The sequence below is a fragment of the Cetorhinus maximus genome, chromosome 11 (assembly GCF_964194155.1).
Source record: "Cetorhinus maximus chromosome 11, sCetMax3.hap1.1, whole genome shotgun sequence".
NCBI lineage: Eukaryota > Metazoa > Chordata > Chondrichthyes > Lamniformes > Cetorhinidae > Cetorhinus > Cetorhinus maximus.
Window position 1 is genome coordinate 107,198,425 of NC_135889.1, and position 22,173 is coordinate 107,220,597.

At 41.1% G+C, this 22,173-nt stretch overlaps 1 protein-coding gene across 2 annotated transcripts in view; it reads right to left on the reverse strand.

The window, feature by feature from the left end:
* The window catches only part of neb (nebulin), a 279,762-nt gene that overhangs the window by 32,313 nt on the left and 225,276 nt on the right, over positions 1-22,173 (reverse strand). For both annotated transcript variants that reach the window (XM_078552563.1, XM_078552562.1), the window contains 12 exons: positions 20,840-20,953; positions 19,832-19,936; positions 17,474-17,578; positions 16,397-16,501; positions 12,526-12,636; positions 11,878-11,988; positions 9,298-9,411; positions 7,178-7,282; positions 5,765-5,869; positions 4,384-4,488; positions 3,792-3,884; positions 1,159-1,251 (listed from right to left, as the gene is read on the reverse strand). In XM_078552563.1, the coding sequence (XP_078408689.1) occupies positions 1,159-1,251; positions 3,792-3,884; positions 4,384-4,488; positions 5,765-5,869; positions 7,178-7,282; positions 9,298-9,411; positions 11,878-11,988; positions 12,526-12,636; positions 16,397-16,501; positions 17,474-17,578; positions 19,832-19,936; positions 20,840-20,953 (1,266 nt within the window). The remainder of the gene's footprint in view (positions 1-1,158; positions 1,252-3,791; positions 3,885-4,383; positions 4,489-5,764; positions 5,870-7,177; positions 7,283-9,297; positions 9,412-11,877; positions 11,989-12,525; positions 12,637-16,396; positions 16,502-17,473; positions 17,579-19,831; positions 19,937-20,839; positions 20,954-22,173) is intronic.

The window sequence follows — 22,173 nt, forward strand, 5'->3', positions numbered from 1 at the left end:
ATAAATGAAGAACAGAACTCTTGCATTACACAGACCAAACATGCAGCCAATCAACTAAAATTAATTTTGATCTACTCCTTTTAATTCAATTAGATATTTTGCTTGTAATTATGTGAATTTTACATGTGTGACATTGGGAAAAAAACTTACTTAATCATGAACTTGGTTTTCTTACACGGATGGGCAATTAGTTTTAATCTTTGAATGAATATGATATGAAAGCAGCATGCTTAGTCTTTAAGAATGCTTAAAGTTCCAGCTATATCCAGTATTCACAACTATTTTATTATAATAGTCCTTATAAGTATATTCAAATGTTGTTAAGTTGGAGACATGGGGCTGGCCAGTTGATGCAAAAAAAAAATGCTTTCAATCAATTTTTTTTTGAAGAAACCACTGATGAAGCAAACCTAAAATCTGGAAATTGAGTTTATGATTCAAGTTACAGTAGATTGATATTGAATGTTGAATCCACACCTACAAATCTAATTTAAAAATTCCAAAATAGCATTCTGAGCTTGAGTTTCCAAATCACAATTCATTTTTGTATAATTCCAAAGTGATTCCAGATTTGGAAATCCCAGAAGTGATTCCGGATTTGGAAATCCCAGAAGTGATTCCGGATTTGGAAATCCCAGAAGTGATTCCGGATTTGGAAATCCCAGAAGTGATTCCAGATTTGGAAATCCCAGAAGTGAATCGGGATTTGGAGATCCCAAAGTTGAATCTTGATTTCAAGAATCCAAAAGTGGTGCTCTAAATTTGAATCTGAAGATCAGATTCTCCTAATATGCCTTGAAATTCACTCTGGGATTGGCTTTTAAATCTTGACTGTTTAAGTATCTCCCTCTAGTAACATTTACTGCAGGTGTATCTGTGTCCATAATAAAGCTCTTCTGATGCGTTTGTTGCCTTTTTTCATTTTCCCCACGTAGCTCTCTACCACTTCTGCAGTCTTCTGTCCTAAAAGCAGTCCTAAAAAAAAATGTCCTCACCAAAATTGTTCACATTTCAAAAATACAAATGAGTTTGAATGATTTGAAAAATGAAAAAGAAATTATAGGGAAATGGTATCAATGAAATTTAGTTTATGACACAATGGGTTAGGTGGTCTGGGTGGATCATGAGGTGACATAAGGAAATTAAACCAGCAGCTACCGAGCTGATGTTCTTCTGAGTCTCCTTTACACGCTTCACCTCAGGCAGGTCAGAGATTGCAGTTCCTTGACCAACATTTTCCTTGTATTTGATCTACAAAGCGTGTAGATCAGGGAGGAAAGGACAAATAGTGAACACATATTTTGGACAAACTGTAAACCACATTAAATCAGATCCCAGATTGCAATAAACTGTGTACTTCAGCACATGTAACAAACTAGATCTGCCACCAATCGGCACACTGTGTGTCATTTTTTAACTAGCTTGTTAACTGGCCTCTGAGCATCCAAAACACTGAGTAATATTTGTTTTAAGTCATGTCATTTAAGTTTTATTAACACTTATTATTTCAAACTGATAAAGAGTTATTTATTAAAGGTTGTTGGCGAATTAGAATTTAGTTTAAATCTCTGAAGAAAAGGTCAAACCAAAAGATTGAACATTTTAGTCGCAGTACTCGGTAAAGTTAGAAAAATTAAACTCAGTGTTACCACTAACTTTGTTGCATTGTGTTTTAACAGAAGGGGAGAATTTCCACAGGGATCCTCCTGCACATCCTCTGTGACTGGTGAAAAAGTGTTGACACCAAGGTTTTGGTTTTCCACAGTTCGTCTGGCAAAGTTACAATGGATGAGCAGGTGAATTTTGTCAAAACTCACCTCTAATTTTCTTTGTGAAGGTGACTGGCTTTAAACTTTATAAACGCAAGGCAAATGAAGTTATGTTAACTTTCAAAATAGAACACAGAATAACGACTTTCATCATTGACAGAGTAACCCAGGCTATGCTTTAGCATGATCATAAAGGTTTGAGGGTTCGGGAACCCCTGAATCAGCTTTGCTGACTACCATAAAATGCCATTACTCTAAGGCTTGAGTGTGTATTCAACACTGCACATAAGTATCAAAGGCTTTTCCACTTGTTTAATGTGCCTTGGGCATCATTTAAGATTAGAAAGGTTCCTGATCTCAATGGAATAGGTGCTTCTATCAGATAAGGTCAACAATGGTAGACACAAGTGCTTTCAGAAGTTATTTTTCATAGCTCATTTCCGCCTTTGGACTTGGAAAAAAAATGTTGACTTATTTTTCAGAAGGCACAATCCACCAAAACATCTAATTAGAGCTGATTAAGCCTGGATGACAAGTGGTATTCTGTATCTTTCACATTACTTAGAGGAATGGAGCACTCAAGCATTTCTGACTGAGTTACAACACGGTTATACTTGATTATATATTGCAGCATCCAGTTCACTTTATCTTAGCTGCACTTGTGACCAAGGAGTTTTGCAAAATGCCAGGACCACCGGGGCTCTGAATTTGCCCCGTTCAGACCGAGGTGTGGAACTTGGAGCCCTGGTGGCAACACTGAGAAAACTCAGAAGCTACTTTTAAAAAAAGAAATCTGGGGTTGTGACTTTAACGACAAGTAGGCCTGCACAGTTGTTTCCAAGTCACTTCAGGTCTTGGACCGTATACAAAGCCTAAGGCCAGAAAATAACATCTGGGGCCTCAGTAGCCCATTGGCATTCGCCACCACAGAGAAACCAGAGGAGGGTGTTCAACTCCCCCAGGTGAACTGATGTTACCTGGAATGCTACAATGGGGAATAGCTAACACTGCCACAATGCGGCAATACAACTGCAGCATTCACTAATCACTTTGATTTTTTTTCTGAGTTGTTTAGCTATACACCAAAATAACTGTACAGTCTTGAAATTCGACAATAATTGAACTCAGCCAAGTGTCTAAGACTGAACGGTAAAATAAATTTGATTATTTTAAATATTCATTCTCAGGATGCGGGTGACACTGGGCAGTCCAGTGTTTTCACACTTCCTTAGCTTAATAGAAACAGCAGAAACAGGCCATTGTGCCCAATCAGTCCCTGTTGGCATTTATGCTTCACTCGAGCTTTCTTCCATCTTACCTCATCCATCTATCTCAATCAGCATAACGCTCTATCCCCTTCTTCTTCTAACACTTACCTAGCTTCTCCTTAAGTGCATTAATACTATTTGCCTCAAGGATTGCCTCAAATCAACCAGGATACAGTCGCCCTGTGAGCCTCCTTCTTGAATCAGTAGCTGGGCCAATTCAAAGTTTAGAGTCACATAAAGGGCAGACCAGTAAGGACAACAGGTTTCCTTCCATAAAGACCAGTTGGCTTTTAATGACAATCCAACAGCTTCACGGTCATTTTTATGATGTCAGCTTTTATTTCTTGGGTTTTATTAAATGACCAATTCAAATTCCCTTGGTGGGGAGTTGAACCCATGTTTCCTGAGTTATTCATCTAGGATCTCTGGATTATAGCCATGTAACATAACCACCACACTACCAAGCCCACTTTGTGCATGTAGTCCTAATGACAGTCCTTATACCTTCAGAGAATAATAACTAAAAACACAGACATTTGCAAATAATTTTTCTGAGGGTTTTCCACATTGCATCGCAAATCTGAGCCGTATCATAACCTGGGTTACCTGTGAATGCAACTGATTATGAAATTGCTATTATTAGGAGGACAAATTTCACACAAGGTGAAGGCAAGATTAAAAGGTTGAGAATTATGTAAATTAAGGGATTAGCATAAATTAGGAAGAGGAGGGTTGGTGCTGTCAGGGATTGTACCGAACTAATGGCCTCCTGTGTTCTTTTGACTCTCTCCATCTCTGGTGTTTCTTTAATTGATGTCCCTGCACCAATCTCGTCTTTATATGCAATCTTTACACACACAGAAGCAGGGTGTCAAAATGAAGGGAAGAACAGAGATGGTCTTGATTTGGCAATGGAACTCAGAAACAACATATCCAAAACAGGCATGATTCAGTGACAAATTAGCAGAGATTACGAGTAACAGACCAATTAAACTAGAAACTTGTACGAGGCTGATAAAAAAAATAAGCCAGAGGCGTTAACTGTAAACTAACTAAAATCCTTGAAATAAATAAGGGCAATCAAAACCTTTAAAAAACATCACATGTAATAATGCATAAGAAAATTAGAAAATTAGAAAATTAGAAATTTTCTAAAATGCATTAGAAAATATTTGCATAATTTTGGAATCAAATTAAACTATGATTATTGTTAGATTACTATAAATTGATGAATTTTGTTAAAATATTTGTATAGATAAAAAGGTAAGGAGAAAAATAGAATATGGTTTTTAAAATTACAAATGGTGAGTAGATTAGCATTGGAAAAATACTTAGGTAAAAAGTACCAAGCTGAAATTCTTTTGGTTTTCTTTAGCTCGCAGGATTTCAGGAGTGTCTTTTACTGTGGTAACCTTTCCTTTAATGAGTTTAAGCTCTGAAGTGTACTGAAGCTATAAAACAGAGTGAAAATCAACTGTAAGAAACAGGAACAACAAGCAAAGGAACAATTCCAGGGCTCTAACAAAAGGTTGCCAAAGATTTATCTGTACATTTGTGTGTCTGGTCTGAAGCTTCACGTGATTCTTAATTCCTTAGTTATATTTTTGGTCTCTGATCCTTCATTCTCTGAAGCTACATGGTATCAAAAGTCCAAAGTAGCATCAAAGTTTATGAGCATGAACTAAAAGAGTGTCATGACATGACAAAAACAAAAATACCTGGAAAAACTCAGCAAGTCTGGCAGCATCTGCGGAGAGGAGCACAGTTAACGTTTCGAGTCCGAAGGGTCATATGGACTCGAAACGTTAACTGTGCTCCTCTCCACAGATGCTGCCAGACCTGCTGAGTTTTTCCAGGCATTTTTGTTTTTGTTTTGGATTTCCAGCATCCGCAGTTTTTTGCTTTTATCTGAGTGTCATGACATGGTTTCGTACTCATGATTTTTCTAGACTTGGGAAGACTTCCTGCATCTAGAGACGCATGAGGCAGACAAAGCACATGCCTATGTCTGTTTTCTGTGGTGTGTCTTACCTGATACAGGTAAAATCCAACCCTCTCCCCCAACACCACCACCTCAGTTGCACCATCCAACCCAGAGAGATGGAGAGCCAGCCCCAGGCCTGAGAAGTTCCTGAGCAGCACTAGACCAAGACTTGCGAGCTGGCTTACCTGGTGATCATCAAACAGTGCACAGTGTGAGAGGAAAGGGACAAATACATATATAATTTATTTTAAAATATATGATAGAGGGGGAAAAGAGAAAGAACCCCCTCTCTCTTGAATCCTAAAAGTATTTTGTTACAGCCCTGTTGAATTCCATAAAAACATACAAAGCAAAGAGAGTACACAAACGATTTTGATGTTTACTGTTTCCAGCAAACATGTTGGACACCGATAGTCCAGACAGCTAACAGTGACACAGTACTTAGCCCTTTTAAGACAACAGCAGCATTTCTGCACTGTGTCCCAAAATAAGGTTGAATTTTTACCTTTCATCAAACATGTATCGCATTGAATGGAGAACATGTTGGCAGTTCCCTGTTCTTTGTTCTTTTGTAGTCTGCACATATTATGGGATTGGTGTTGCTGCAGAACAACCACCGAGGATAGACAGGTGGGCCGCAGACACGGTCAGTGCTTCAAATCAGAAACCAAAGAAATGCCTTGGGTTCCCAAATGATTGAACTGGGCACCAGTTATTCCTGTGGGTAAAACTTTTTGACTTACTGTACTGATGTTCTTCTGGTTCTCACGGACTCTGTGCATCTCGGGCGAGTCTGTTATGGAGACGTATTGAGACATGGTCTTCACGGCTTCTGCCTTGTATTGGTTCTACGCAAGCAATTCAGAGCAGCATTAGTGGATGATCATGGAAAGGTACATTTTACTGCAGCGAGATTGTCCACAAGTCAGACTTTTCATAACAATAATAGATGTCAAATAGGCAACTCATACAAAAACTCACCAGGGTCTAAATTGGACTGTGAATACGCAAATGCACTTTGGTTTAATGAAGCCATTTACTTGTTTTGGGTTGACCTTTTTTACTTAAGTTGTGACAAAGGAGCTTTGGAGGAGAGCATAGATGTGTTCACTTCCAGTAATGCAATGCAAGATTTTAACCTATTAACCAATGAGCATGCTAGTGAAGCAGCTCTGTTGCACCAACTTATTGAAAATTTTACATCGGGGATTATGCAATTGAATTTGGATGGAAACTTGAAGCACAGCTTCAAGTCTGAAAAATAGCGCAATTTCAAACACATGCTGGCCACAATTTCCCACCCAAGTTCTGCAGTACCAAAAAGCAGAGCTGTAATTACAGGGAGCACATGCCAGAGAATTGAGGCTATAATGTGTCCCCTCCTCCCGTCTAGCGCAGATGGAATATATCGGAAGTGCACAGGTGTCTGGGGAATTATACCCAAAGAAAAAGCTGGATGAAATGATTGATACTGTAATGTAATTTCATTGTCTGAGGAGGCACAGCAATTGCGAGTTTGAAAAGACGGCTTTGTCAAAATTAAAGTTCCAGGCATTCTTGGGGCAGGAGAGGACAGATATCCCAATGTGCACTCACCAGATGAGGATTGGGGCAGATTGGGATTCCACCATATTTGAGTAACAGCAACATGGATTTCAACTGTGGACCTCCAGGCTGACCCCAGGAATATGGTCATTTAACTCAGTGGAAGTTATGCGAGTTGAGAGCTGGGAGGTGTTTCGAGTCCCAATCTGGGCCTCAAACTGTTACTAAGGCAATCAATCCATTAGGGAACGCTAGGAGCTGAAGGTGAGAAGGGGAGACTTTTCTCTAGGTGCTCATGAGGCCTACCATTTGCCATTAGAGTGGCACTGCTCCCACTTTCTGACTGGCAGCTGGAGGGCACTTGCTGCTGTTGTACCCACCCCACACATACAAATGGCTCCCATGCACAGAATTAAGGAATCTACGGCTTGGGGTTTAGGGTTGTTGTGGTTCTGCCCTGCTCCACCTGCATCCAATGTAGTGGACATCAGCCTCCTGCACTACCCCACCCCCAAACACCCCTGCAGAAATTCTGGGGTCAACAGGTCATATCTATTGTGAGAATGGGTAGTGGAGCCGAAGGCAGGTAGGGAGAGAAAGGTGTCCTTTACCTGGCTGCTCAGATTCTTCACATTCTGAGCATGAATTATATCAGGCGTATCTGTAACTGTGGTGTAGTTAGCTTTGTCCATTTCAGCCAATTGCTTGTATTTTACCTAAAAGAATGATCAAACAATATTAACCATAAAGATACCATTTCAGCCAGTTAATGAATCAACTAACTTTACTGACTTGGATGGGATTATAATTCACAGACCTGAAAGAATATGGTAGTCATTCATCTCCAAATTTGGTTGGACCACATACAGCACAATCAAGTCCTGCTCTCGTCTGCTAAAATTGCTCATTATTACAGGATCAAATACCACAGAGGAAGATATGCATGCTAATCAGTGGAAGCAGCATGTTATAGACAGAGCTAAGCAATCCCACAACCAATGGATTAGGTCAGAGCTCTGCAGTCCTGTCACATCCAGTCACAAATGGTTGTGCACAATTGAAAAACTAACAGGAGAAGGCTGCAGGAAGAAGCCACCATCATCAATGCATGGGAGTGCAAAAGACAAGGCTGAAACACTTTGAACCATCTTCACCTAGAAGTTTCAAGTAGATGATCCATTTTGGCCTCCTCCTGAAGTATCCACCATCACAGATGTCAGTTTTCATCCAATTCAATTCACTCCCAAACAAGAAATGGTCAAGAGCACTGAATACAGCAAAAGTTATGGGCCACAAACAATATCCTTGTTCTAGTGCTGAAGACCACTCTGGAACTAGCCGTCCCCTAGCCAACCCTATTCCAGTAAAACTACAAGACTGGCATCTACCCGACAAAGCAGAAAATTGCTCAGGTGTGTCCAGTCCACAAAAAGCATTACAAATCGGATCTGGCTAATTACTGCACCATCAGCCTACTCACAATCATCAGTAAAGAATGATATCGTTGACAGTGCTATCAAGTGTCACTTACTCACTGATGCTCAGTTTGGATTCCATCTGGACCACTTGGCTATAGACCTTATTACAGCCTTTGTTCAACAGTGGACAACAGAGCTGAATTCCAGAGCTGAGGTGAGAGTGACTGAACTTGACATCAGGCAGCAGCTGACTGAGTATGGCATCATGGAGCCCTTGCAGAACTGAAGTCAATGGAATTCGAGGGGAAACTCGCCATAGGTGGAGTCAAACTGAGCACAAAGGAAGATGGTTGTGGTTGTTGGAGGTGAATCACCTCAGCCCCAGCTCATGGGTTCCTCAGAGGTCCTAGGCCTAACTATCTTCAGCTGCTTTACTAATAACTTCCTCCAATCATAAAGAGATGCAGAGGTTCACTAATGATTGCACAATGTTCAGCACCATTTGTTACTTCTGAGATACTGATGCAGGCTATGCTTGCATGCAGCATGACCTGGCCAACACTGAGGCTTGGGTTGATAAGGGGAAAATAACATGCACCCCACAGGTAATGACCGTCTACAACAAAAGAGAGTTTAATCACCTCCCCTTGACATTCAATGCATTACCATTGCTGAAACCCCCACCATCAACATCCTGGGGGTTACCATTGACAGAAATGTAACTGGGCTACAAGAGCAGGTCAATGGTTAGGAATTCTGCATTGAGTAACTCACCTCCTTACTCTCCAAAAGCTGCCCACCATCCATAAGTCAAGAGTGTGATGGAATACACTCTACTTGCCTGGATAAGTACAGCTCTAACAACAGTCAAAAAGCTCAACACCATTGAGGATAAAGCAGCCTTGCTTGGCACCCTATCCATCACCTTAAACATTCACTCCCTCTACCACCAACATTCAGTGGCTGCCATATGTACCATCTACAAGATGGCTGCAGCAACTCTTCAAGGCTTCAACAGTACCTTCCAAATCCATGACCTCTACCACCTAGAAGAACAAGAACATCAGACACATGGAAGCACCGCCACATGCAAGTTTCCCTCCAAATCGCATGCCATCCTAACTTGGAAATATACCATTGTTCATTCATCATCTCAGGGTCAAAGTCCTGGAACTCCGCCCATTACAGTCATGTGTCTACAGCAGAATGGGTGTGCCTACACTACACAGGCTGCAGTGATTCAAGAAGGCTTCTCACCACCATTTCTGTTATTAGATGGAAGAAAAGAATCTATTGCACCCATTGCTTCTCACCTGGCTTAAAATATCTGTGGCGTTCTTGGCTCTAGCAAAGTCTGGTGTTTCGTTAGCCAGCGCCACAAGCCCTTTACCCTTGATTTCTTCCTCCAATGATCTCTTGTACTCTTTCTAAGATAGAAAAAGAGAAGAGGCAATTCATCATACTGTTATATGATCAGTCTGGGGGAGAATCCCTACCAAAAACCCAGTGGTGATATAGTTGGGAATTGCTGCAGCCAGACCAGAATGTTCAAGGAAGCCAAGCAGAATAGGACGAGTTAATGGATTGTGTTTTGCATGTCAGCTGTGGCTCAGTTGGCAGCATGCTTGCCTCTGAATCACAACATTCTGGGTTCAAGTCCCACTCCAGGACTTGAGCACAAAAATCAAAGCTGACATTTCAGTGCAGTACTGAGGGAACACTGCATTGTTGAAGGTCCCATCTTTCAGTTGGGATGTTAAACTAAGGCCCCATCTGCCTACTGGATGAAAAAGAGCCCATGGCACAATTTCAAAGAAGAGCAGGGGAGTTATCCTTAGTGTCTGGCCAATATTTTTCCTCCAATCAACAGAAAAAAAAACAATTATTGGTCATTATCACATTGCTTTTTTTGTGAGTTTGCCGAGTGTATGTTGGCTAACGCAGTTCCTACATTACAACAGTGATTACACTTCAAACAGTACTTCATTGGCTCTGTAGCACTTTGAGATGTTCAGTGGTCGTGAAAAGTGCTATATAAATGCAAGTCTTTCTTTCTTAAGTTTAAACAATTATTTTTCACTCTGAGTTCTCGGATCTCTCTTTCAAATATAGCATTTCATTCCATTTTGAATCAAAAGAAAGGCAATATATTTGTCCATATGTTTATTTGCTCACTTTACATTTGCAAATTCAGGGCCCTTGGATGTACTGTGGTGGTGGTGTTGTGTTACAGTTCACCCAGGGAGTCCAAGTTGCTGTGGCAACATGCGTTTTTACATGTATGTTGTAGTCAACAGCTATGGATAGTGATGGTAGAGATTCCAATGTTCTCTCCACATGGCTGACCAGGGATCTCCCCTGTTATTACCACCAACCATTGGCTTGTGTTGGAAAGGTTTGCAGGTTGATACTCAAGTTATGAATGCGCCTTCCTTGACCATTCTGGGGTGGGACTCGAACCTGGAGCTTCTTGCTCAGAGGTAGGGCGCTATCCACTGCAAGACCTCCACTGTATGTATGTAGGAGTGGCTAAACGCAATGCGAGGAAAACCAAGTCCAAAGACAAGGCTATTAAATTGCCTCGGTATGGCGTTATTTGGAAATTGCAAAGCCAGGTCGATCTAAACTAGGGAACTTGCTGCTGCCCGTCTGAGCTATTTGCATAATTATCAATCTGTTCAATTCGGTTAATTCTCAACCTGGGTGGCTGGAGACAGACAGACTGAGAGAAAAACTTTAAAGCTTTGAACTCCATCATAAGTGACAGCTGCATGAATCTGTATAAACACCATTTTGTATCTTCGGACTTTTCCCTTAACAGTGTGAAGTATTGGAAGGATTTGCAGATTGACTAACAGTCCATCAGACTGCAAGATGAACATTCCTTTTGTTACCCGTTGCCCTTTTTCTCGCTAGCTAGTCAGTTGGTTAGTCTTATATAGCGGGATAGTTTCACCGACCCTCCCCAATCCCCTCTCCTCGCAAACATACAGCAGACATAACAATCCCAGCGGATGTTAACCCAGAGATCAGAGCCAGCTGACTTGTTGGTGGAAATGCTACCACGAAGCTAAAGACTCTCTCTATAACACCACCTTGGTTCTCTAAGGCCGGAATTTTCCGGCCCCATCACGGCAGGACCCGCTGCTGAGGATTTGGCGGCCCAGCCAAAAGTCCATTGACTTTCAACGGGACCGGACGATCCCGATGGCGTGCAGGGATGGAAAATCCCACTCGAAGTCTCGGAAGTGCACAAGTGGCCTGAACTCCAGTTATCGAGTAAAACCTCCCCTTTGTTCCTATGTTCCTATCATGGCAGGGAAATTGATTTGGTAGCTCCATACCAGCGAGATGAATATTTGAGATAACTTTTGCAGTTCAGCAACTCTTTTGAGACGATCAGGACAGGAGAAGAGACTCTAAATTACTGAGAGAAAAGGGTTTCACCATTTTTATTTATCTAAGAGAAGTAAATTGAAAGTCTGTAAACTATTATAATCTGATGGGTAGTAATGCTGACACTACAAATGACTTCAACACTCCTAAGCTGTGGAGCAGTAAAAATCAATTAAACATTCCCACTTCCTGGTCAATTCCAATATAAATGTTCATATTATGGAAACAAAAGGATAAAAATAAACACTTGTAAATATAATGACATGCTACTGCATATAGGCAGCTCAATCATGCTAGGCCTTTCTGAGGCTTCTGAAGTAACTTGCACTGGACAACCTTCTAATAGGCAAGGTGGACATGTATGAGCTAAGCTTTCCTAGAATAGAAAAGTGAGGCCTAGAAATATGTTCATAAACAAATGGAACAAAACCTTTCATTTCCTATGCACGGGGCACACATTGCTGATTGCTTGTTGCCAGGGACAGTGTCATGCATACCTCATTCAGAATGTATGTGGCATTCCTTGCTCGCATCATCTCAGGGGTCTCCTCAACCATCGTTAAGCCCTTACCCTTGACTCCTTCCTCAAGATCCTTCCTGTACTCTTTCTAAAGTAACACAGAAAGAACAGGAGAGCTGCAGAAATACCGAGATAGAGACATTTCTACCATTTTCATGCACCAAACCACTAAAATATATTCAGATAGAAGGCTAAGGCTAGACAACAGAAAAACACACTTTCATTGTGTAAAGATGGATAAAATACTACAAGCACAATTAGGTGACAAGAATACAAGGTTTCTTGGACAATGCAGTTACAACAATGAAGAAGACACTGCACTCAATGAGTTTGATGCATAATCATTAAATAATAAAGGGCATTAATCATTTGCTTACACATATAGAGAGAGGCAGCAGCAAAAAAGATAGTGTACAAGCCTATGAATAGTAGCTGTATCATTCTTCAAAATGCAAAAAAAATTATGTTTAAAAATACGTGGAAAAGTCTTTCATTGTTAGTTAAAACATGATTGTGTATTAATTTACTCAAAGAAATTTTGGTGTATTTCAACAAAACAATATAAAAATATATATTAGCCTGATTACTTTTAAAATTGTTAAATGATAAGAAATAGACTGGCTACCTCACAGCCTATTTTCGTTGCATATTTGGCATGCAACATTGAAGGTGTAATCTCCAAACCAGTAAGGTTCCTGCCTTTAATGTGCTCTTCCAAATCCTTCTTATATTCTTTCTATTGGTGACAGGGAGAAGAAACAAAGTAGACAAGAACTTTGTAACAGAATGAAAAATATGGTGGTCAGAAGGTCTATAACAAACAATCGCCAATTCTTAAAATATTCCTGGTAGAGATAGCCATTCTTACAGAAACATCAAAGCTGGTTATATATCACTGGTTGGAAAATTATTAAGGCAATTAACAAGGTAAATTAACAAAAAAAGAACTTGGGTAAAACTTGTTGGCCTTGATCTCAGGGACTAGAATTCAGAAATGGAAAATGGAATCTTGAGATGAGTACAGGGTCTGGGCCACTTGCTGGAGAGCTGCAGAGAGCCGCCTGACACTTCTTTTCAGATAGGCCCCCTGCACCTTGTTCCACTCAGGCACTTGAAGGCCAGCCGCAGGCCTTCACTCAGAATCAAGGACCCAGAGGTTGGATGTCCCACCTGCTGGGAGCTGATGGCCAATCAGAGTCCGGCAGCTCTGTTGAATGGCCACGGCCTTGGGGAGATGGTGACTGCTGCCAGTTCGACAACCACCCAAGGTCCAAGATTGCTAAGGGACCCAGGCTACAGGTGAGTGACGGCGGGAGAGGGATCATGGGGGAATGTGAGTGGAGGGGGGTGCTGGCAGTAAGTGAAGGAGTTGGGTCTCAGCGGGACCCCCTTCCTGATGCCGAGTCCCTCAGTTAGGCACTGAGTGCCTTTGAACAAGAAGCAGCCCTTGGGAGCCTGCAAGCAACTCCGCACAGGTTTTTTCCCCACATGGTGAGCACCTCCCTCCCACTACTGGATTAATACCATTGGCGGCAGGATATGGCCCTCAAGTGGGCATCAGTTCCTTACTTAAGTGCCCGAATTGTGGTGGGGCTAAAAGGCCATCTACAGGCCTTCCCCCCATGGACTTAATCGGGGTGGAGGCAGAAAGGTGGCAGAGTCCCCACCAGCCATTCTCCCGCCTGATTAAGTGTCCCCCCGCCACCAAACGAGTCACAAGGGGAAGGCACAAGATTCCACCCGATGCTTCACTTGTACATTCTTGGTCAGATGCCACTTGGAGTATTGTGTTCAGTTCTGAGCACTGCAGCTCAGGGAAGATGTATTCAGCCCTGGAAGAGATAGAGCTCGGATTCACCAGAACGATACCAGGCCTTAAAGGGTTAAATTATGAGAGCAAGTTGAATAAACTTCATTGTATTTCTTTGCTTTTTAGAAGGTTGATCTCGTTGAGGTATTTGGAATGTTAAAAGTTTAGACACTGGGAAACTATTTCCTCAACAGTGGGGGAAATCACAACAAGAGCAGGTTCAATCTTACAACTGGGGCTAGGTCGCTTAGGAGTGGAATCAGGAAGCTTTTCAATCTCACAAAGAGTGGAAAGCTGGAACTCTTTCCCCCAGAAGGCTATTGAAATTTTCAAGACTGAGATCTGTTCAAGACTGTTGGGTACAGAGCGAAGTTAAGGTGCAGATCCGTCATGATCCAACGTAATGGTGGAAGAAGCTCAAGGGTGGTCAAGCCCCTCCTGTTCCAGTGTTTTACAGACGCTATCTTCAGAAGTGAAAGTGGATACTGCTGGAAGAAGCTGTTAAGTAGATTTAAATTTAGAGCTGCAAAAACACGTGTGGTAGCAAAAGGCCAAGCCAGTGGCCGAGCGAATTTTAGTTACACTTCAGTACTTTTATGGGGGTGATTTTCGCAGAGGTGTGGAGGTTCCACAGACCTTTAAAAATGGCGGGTGAGAACCAATTCTGGGATCCCCACCTCCATTCCCAGCGCCCCTAGTTTTTGCTGGCATGGGAGAAGGGTTTGGGCAGCGAGCCCGTGCCCTGAACTCCTGAGCTGGCCAGCTCCATTGAAGGGGGAGGCATCTCCCAGCTCCCTGCAATTTCACGGAGTCAGGCCAGCTTCTCAAGGACTTGTGGTTCACAGCACCTCCGAGGAGTTGTGAACCATAGTCTGGATTCAAGAACCTTTTGAAAAATAACTTTAAAAGGTCTTACCCATACCACTCATACCCATTCAAGCCCCTCCCCCGTCCATTCCATGGTACCTTATAGCCCACTTGCCAACTCATGGCACTTTCATGATCATTCACCCAGTAAACAATCTGCACAGGTCCAATTAACCCTTTAGTAATAATAGCATACATGGAACTGCTTAAAAAAAAAATCCATTCATAATTTTCTTTAAAATAAAACTGCTGTCGCTACAACCCTACACAAGTGTCAATCAACCAGACCTTTAAAGTATCAATAACAGAAACTATAAGCACTTGAAACCTCTTTATCTTATGTAAATAAACCTTGTGCCATTGGCAAAACAGACCTGATAGAAAAAGCCTGTAAAGCTGTTAATCAAGCAATGTTTTCCCTTCTGTATAGCTGTGTCAACAAGTTGAAAGCTTTTGTGAGGTTTTTCGTAACTTGAAATCCATTATATCTGTTCCTGCTTTTGCAGCCCCTTAGACATTTTATTTAACAGCTTAGTTCAGCCAGCTTTCTTTACTTCTGAGGTATCAACACTTGGTGAGCAGGTGGGCTGAATTTTCCCAGATGAGTTGCGATTCCAACATCTGCCTCAATACTGGGTTGACCATAGTGACACATCGGTCGTGATCTTCCAGAGGTACCCAATTAAGAAACCACCTCCGGGAGCCCCGTCCAATTAAGGGAGGTGCAAGGAAGTCATTGATATCTGACCATGAGCCCCTCCGGAAGAGGTGGGCACTGCTGAGACAGGCTGAAGACTGCGAGAGCATTTCTAAATGGAAGCGCTCTCTACAACACTGGCCACAGTTGTGGAGGGGGAAATCCTTCCACAGGATGGCTTGCGGCTGTAGTTATGCCCTTGCATCCCAGTGGGTCCATGCTGGGGTGAGTGAACGGAGGAGTCGATAGCCTCTTGGCATGCTGACGGGTTACCGTTTCCAGCTAATTGCAGGGCTCCAGGCTCAGCAGGGAGGTCTGTCTGGCGTCAGGAAGATCCCAACAGTGCCAATACCTTTCTCCCAATTGGCCCATTAATGAGTCAGCACCATTTAGGAAACAAATCTCTTTCATGTTTTTCCTTTTTGTCTTGATCTTCCCTTACAATAATTCTATGGCTCATGGTGTATGATGTGTCTGGACAATCAGCCCTACACATGACAGTCCTTTCTTCAAACAGCCAGATTGGAACCTGGCTGATGTCCACAGGAAACTTGTATAGTTTGCTATAAGTATACTGACTTATAGTTAATGTGAAAGAAACAGAAACATCCTTGACCCAGCATCTATCTTTATTATTGTAATCCTGAGCACTTTGCAGAGAGAGTGTCAGAACAAATTGTTCTCTCCAGCACCTTACAGAAAGTCTGCCCCTCGCTGACTGGCTAAGAGACATTGCAGATATTGAGCTTGGCATGTCTTGATCACCTGGGTGAAAAATGTTCAGTTGTGCCCCAGTGGGAGAGGAGCAAGCAATCAAAATAGTTGAAGATTAGATGAGCTGTTTGGAAGCAAATCGCCCTTTAATATTTACAACAGTGACAGAGTACAGTTATAAAACTTAATACAAGTCTGGCGTAACCTGTATATAAGTTTCCTTTACATTTCCAAACAAACGTGACATTCTCCAAAGGCCATAGAAATTGCCTGAAGAATCAAAAAAACTGGCATTCAGAAATCCTATGTATTTCTCTTCAAAGACAGACACCATTCAACAGTACTACCACCAACATGAGGACCCTAGATAGGTTTTTCTGGGGTAATGCTCCCATTCCTTGACCTTACCTCGCTCTGCATGTGTTGGGTTTCCATCGCAGTGAGGTAAACGGGTGTTTCAAAGTCCAACATCGCCTTGCCTCTTTCTTTCTCGTACCTCTCCTTGTATTTGATCTGAAATATACGTCATGATTACTCTCCACAACTGATTAAACTTTACATGTTGCAGTTGCAGTCCACACTTTTACATCACACCCCATTTCAAGAGTTTGTAATGGCATTTTGACCTCTTCCTCTACCCCCAAAATACTCTACATTCCCTCTTGATTGTTTGTGTGTGCTTCATTTAACTCTAACTCAATATTTGGTAAAAGAAAGGGGAATGAAACCGTGTTCATAGAAACATTGAAATGTGGAAGATCGCACTACGTTTTGGAAGAGACGTGAACTAAAGGGCTGCAAACAAAGTAATAGGAATTGATATAATTTTCTATTATGAAATATAACATTTTCTAATCATTACAATGTGTTGTAAATCAACACTCACTATACTTCATATAGGTCCAGATTAGATTTTTTGTTAAACCACCACTCCCATTGGCAATATGATGGTACAATCCATTAGTCCTCTATCATTCTGTAACATCAAATAGTAATCTTTAGATTCACCCCAATGACCTCCTATGTGGTAATTTCTCCATTTCAGATTAACTGTCTGGAAGTAGTTCCAATGGAAGCTGTAGACAAACTCTTAGAATAAGGAAGATAAAGTCGGAGTAAACCGATATTGTAACACTTTCCCACACTTCCTTTAGCTGGTCATGCTTCAGCCAGGGATTTGTGCATGACGAGAGGACACTAAGGCAATATTGTGCAAAATGAGAAGGGGGGAGAAGACACAATTTTTAAAAAAGCAGCGATTATATTAAATTCCGAAGCACCACAAAAGCAGAAAGAATATTCTGGCATTATGTTTTAGTTTTACTGCTTTAAAATACGGACTACAGAAAAAGGTTTCTTCTTGGTTCAGGTTGGAAATTCGCTACAGGTCATTTCTTCTGCAAACTGGATAACTTATTCCGCACAGCATAGGGTAAAGTCACATGTACATATGAATATATGTTCAGTTTTCTTCAGTTGACTTACTTGGCTCTGTAACTCAGTTGCTTCTTTTAGATGAATTTGTTCAGGTGAATCGGACACCAGATGGTAGTGACCTTTACTCTTCTCAAACTCCTTCTTGTACTGGTACTATGGGAGGGTCAAAAACCACCTCAATAACAGAGAGACTACAGACTCTGAATAGTGTGACCCATCTACGAAAAGGTGCTCACAAAAAGTAGTCCGTTAAACAATAAAATGTGAGAGGCAAGAAAAGAAATCCGATCAAAAAATGGGATGCGGATGAAGAATTATGTCACATGGGAATACACACAATGGTTATGGACATTTCTAAATGAAAATGAAAGCAGCTATTGAGAATTGCCATTTTGTTGGAAGAGCTAATGTAGCAACCATTAACAAGCTAGTTTCATTTGAACTGATTTTTCCATTGATGACCAACTATGGTGATTTGTTAAGAGCCATGGAAGAAAAGATTTTTAAAAAATAAACTAACAATTGCAAAGCCTAATACTGTGCAGAGAGCAAAAATAATATACTCTATAACAGTCAGAGAAACAATTCTATTATATAAAAAATAATTTTTAGTGGACATCAATCCTGTAAATTGCCTATGATTACTTTTGTGTATTACATATTTCTAAGCCTTTAAGGTATTTGTTAAGGATGAGAAAATGTTTCAATCCGACAAGATTCTTTAAGTAGCTACAGTTGGGAACTTCTTGCAGAGTTTTCTTAAAAGAAAAAAAGTCTTGCATTTATAGAGTCTTTTTCATGACCCAGGACGTCCCAAAGATCTTTACAGCCAACAAAGTACTTTTGAAGTGTAGTCACTGTTATAATGTGGAAAACATGGCAGCCCATTTGTGCACATCAAGCTCCCACAAACAGCAATGTGGCAGTAACCAGATAATCTGTTTTTGTGATGTTGATTGAGGAATAAATATTGGTCAGGACACCAGGGATAACTGCCCTGCTCTTCTTCGAAATAGTGCCATGGAATCTTCTACGTCCACCTGAGAGGGTGAAGGGGGAGCGCCTTGTTTTAACCTCTCATCCTAAATATGGCCCCTCTGATACTGCAGCACTCCATTAGTGAAGTGTCAGCTTAGATTTTCCTGCTCAAACATCTGGAGTGGAGCTTAAACCCACAGTCTTCTCACTCAGAGGCCAGAGTGCTGCCAACTGAACCACAACTGACATTGCACTTAAAGTGTTCCACAAATTCCACAAATCTTAAAGCTTTGCTTTGTTTCCTACTTTCCTTTTTGGCCTCCTTTTTCTGAAGTTGTTTTCTTAGTTTACCAAAGGTTTAAAAACACTGCACCCTACTCTCTGTCAATGGAAACATGTAGGTGACCAGCCAATAGAAGTTATTCCAGGGAAGCCTGGCTTTTATATCCTTTGATTCTCCACTTGACCTGCCTATGCAGAAATATCCTGCACTCCAATATTGGTAGCCTAGGCCCTGAACTCTGAAATTTCCTTCCTAAGCCTCTCTGCCTCTCCACCTGTCTCTCCTCCTTTAAGACACTCCTCAAAGCCTACCCATTGACCAAGCTTTTAGCCACAAGTCCTCATATCTCTTTGTGTTCGAGATCAAGTTTTGTTTAATAATGGTCCTGTGAAGCACCTTGGGGTGTTTTAACATGTTAAAGGCTCTATATAAATGCAAGTTTATGCCGTTGTTCAGAATTACTCTGCATAAAAACTGATATTGAGAACTGTGAGGTATTAATGTTGATTTATTTTCCCCCTCAAACGCTGTTTTATTACCGCATCTTCACTCCTGGGAATGTAATGGGTAATGAAAACTCCACATAACCTGTTAAATCTTGAGCATCGCTTTAGCGCCTGATTCATTGGAAACTCTGGTTTGTTAATGGTTGGCCCACCAACAGGCATAGTGCCATTTTGGCTTATAGTCAACGCTGCGCTTTCCATTACTAAAGCACGGATGTCCAATCATCTAAAAATGTTAATGTTCACGCACCCAAAAGAAAATTTCATTCACTACCTGAGCAAGTGGTGAGAATAATGAAATTGTATTTTTTTTTTTAAATGGTCATTTGTTAGTGTTCAAAAAGATATTTTCAAGGCACAAAGAAAGCTAATGATTTTCCAGTGAAGTGGCTAATTAGTAATTCATAATAATACATAAGTTTTTAAACAGAAAAAAAATTGTGAGGCATGATGTTCAAAATGTAAAATGGTTATTTGTGGCTGATGAGAGCAACCATGGGTAAGGGATAAGTAGGTCACTACCAGGGATATCCGTCAGTGATGAGATGAGGAAAATTGTTAAGGCTTCATATATTCAGATTATTGCAAGACAGGAAGGGTTATGAACATAAACATGGATTTGTTAGCTCAACTGCTTACTTGACTTGACAGCTTGCTAGTGGAGAGGTTATGCTGCATTTGTAAGGATTCAGACATATCTGTTACAGGTTTGTGCATCTTCTTCAGGTCCTGCTTGTATATAACCTGGAACGTGAAGCAGAAGAATGACACTTTTATTCTCTGGACCAATATGGAAGTATTTTAGCTGCAGGATATACATGCAGCTTGCAGGGTGACACAGGTGACATTTGGTTGAAATTTCTCCTGTTCTCCACAGCACAGGATGAAAATCTGGCCCTAGATCTTCAAAATAATGTTTGTCCCTATTCTATCCTGGGAAGTCTGAGGGATGTGATCCCACTGTTAATCTCCAGCAATGACCCTGTTGGAGTCTGAAGGGTGAAGGGGGCAGGTGAGAATGTAACTATGGGTGCTAATTTAGCAGCTGCCAGTTCAGGTGCTGGGAAAGTCCACTGCCCATCTGGCATTGGGGATTGCTGAGGCCCCTCCATAGCCATGTTCTCCTCAGCTCATTCCTCACCCATTCCCCATGTAAGGCTGGCAATTGGTGCAGCCTTCCTTAGGGCTCCAGGCCATTTCCCTGGAGGCTAATTTATCTCAACCTCAGGTGGCATTTCATCCTCCTGAAATACGCCGAGTCCCAAATCAGTCAGGGAAGTGGGAATTTCTGGCGTAGGGGAGTTCTACACCACATCTGGCTTGAGTGGATGTTCCGTGCTTTATGGAGCATGTCAGAAACTCCCAGAAACTATGAAGACCGACATAACCAGATCTCCACCATCTTTTGAGTGTTCTCAGGTCTCCCAATAGGTGGCTTTTCAGACTGTGTACCTTTATCAAAAATCAACATGTATCTATGTGAATGGAATTAAATGCCCTTTTAACTCCATAAACTCACAGCTAGTGGGTGCTTATCTAATTATTTCTATGAGCTAACAATTTTTTTCTTGATAAAGGTATTCACATCTTCAACCAGTCTGGAAAACACAGTTTAGTCATTGTAGTTGGAAGTGTCTCGATACTCACTTCACTAGCAAGAATGTTTGCATCCTTCATTGTCTTGTACCCTGAGCTCTCCTTCAAATCAAACTTCGGCCTTATCCCTTTAAACTCCTTATCGAACTTCTCCTTGTACTTAAGCTACACATGAAATAAAATCAATGTTACTATATGATCCCAACATAGAAATGACAGCCTCTTTAATTTAATACAATAAAAGGATCAAAAATCAAACCCGTTGAACTTTTCTGGATTAAGGTCGCAGATCAGAAGAGTGGGAGGAGTATACTGATAGTATTAAAATACAATAATAACAATACGGCAATATGGATACCTGATAATACACAACACAAAGGGACAAATGAATGCGGATATAGGTAGGGGAAGAAGTGTTTAACAGGAATGACAATGGGCGTGAAGTAAAAAAAGTTGTTGTGTTACAAATGGACAGTCAAAAAAAACCTGGTAATTCCATGAAAATTCAGCACCAGTAGAGCTGTTCCAGTTACCAGACTCCTGGAAGCAATTTGGCGCATTTTTCAATATCACTGCTTCTTGAATGCCATGTTAGTGTGACAGTTTTTCATGGACCTGAATTACTAATGCTGAGACAATGTCAATTTGTTGATATTTAACTCTATTTTCTAAATCTTAATGAGTGCGCAGATTAAATATCGAGAAGCGAGGCTGTTGGATTGTCCATTCCCGACTGCAGGTGCAAAGCCCAAAACACAGGCGTTAAAGTTTACCATTCGAAAATCCTCGATTCCTACAAAAATGGATGTAAAATTTCAAGAGAAAAAAAAAACAGTCAAAAGATTTTATTTCCACATGTGAAAAATACAGGTGGTTCTGGGTGGGAAGATTCTTCTCTCAGTCCATACCAAGGTATGTCTCACTGGATCAGAAAAAGAACAAAGTCAAAATTAAAAAACAAAAAATCAGAGTTACAGTTACAGCATCTGAGTTCCAATGCATATACAGAATCTTTCTGAATGCAGCACAGAGCTTTAAAAAAAAACATATTTTTCAAGTACATCATGAGGAGAAGCAAGATGAAATGTTAAAAGGAAGGAAGCTGAGGAAGTGATGAGAAATGGATTAGTGTGACTGACAGCTTTGGGGCTCAAGAGGGCTCTGATGCTTTGACAGTTCTTGAAGAAAGAGGAAAACGTTCTTGTGCGGTAGATAATTCCGTGGAGACAATAGTGAGACATATATTTGTAGCCCAATGCTCAAACAAGAAAAATGTTGAACAGGACCTCTGTTTTCCCTTTGTTGGGACACTGGGAAAAATGGACATCGGAGTTGCAAGTGGAGAATCATACTGGGAAAATCGTGCTCAAAAAACATGAACGCAA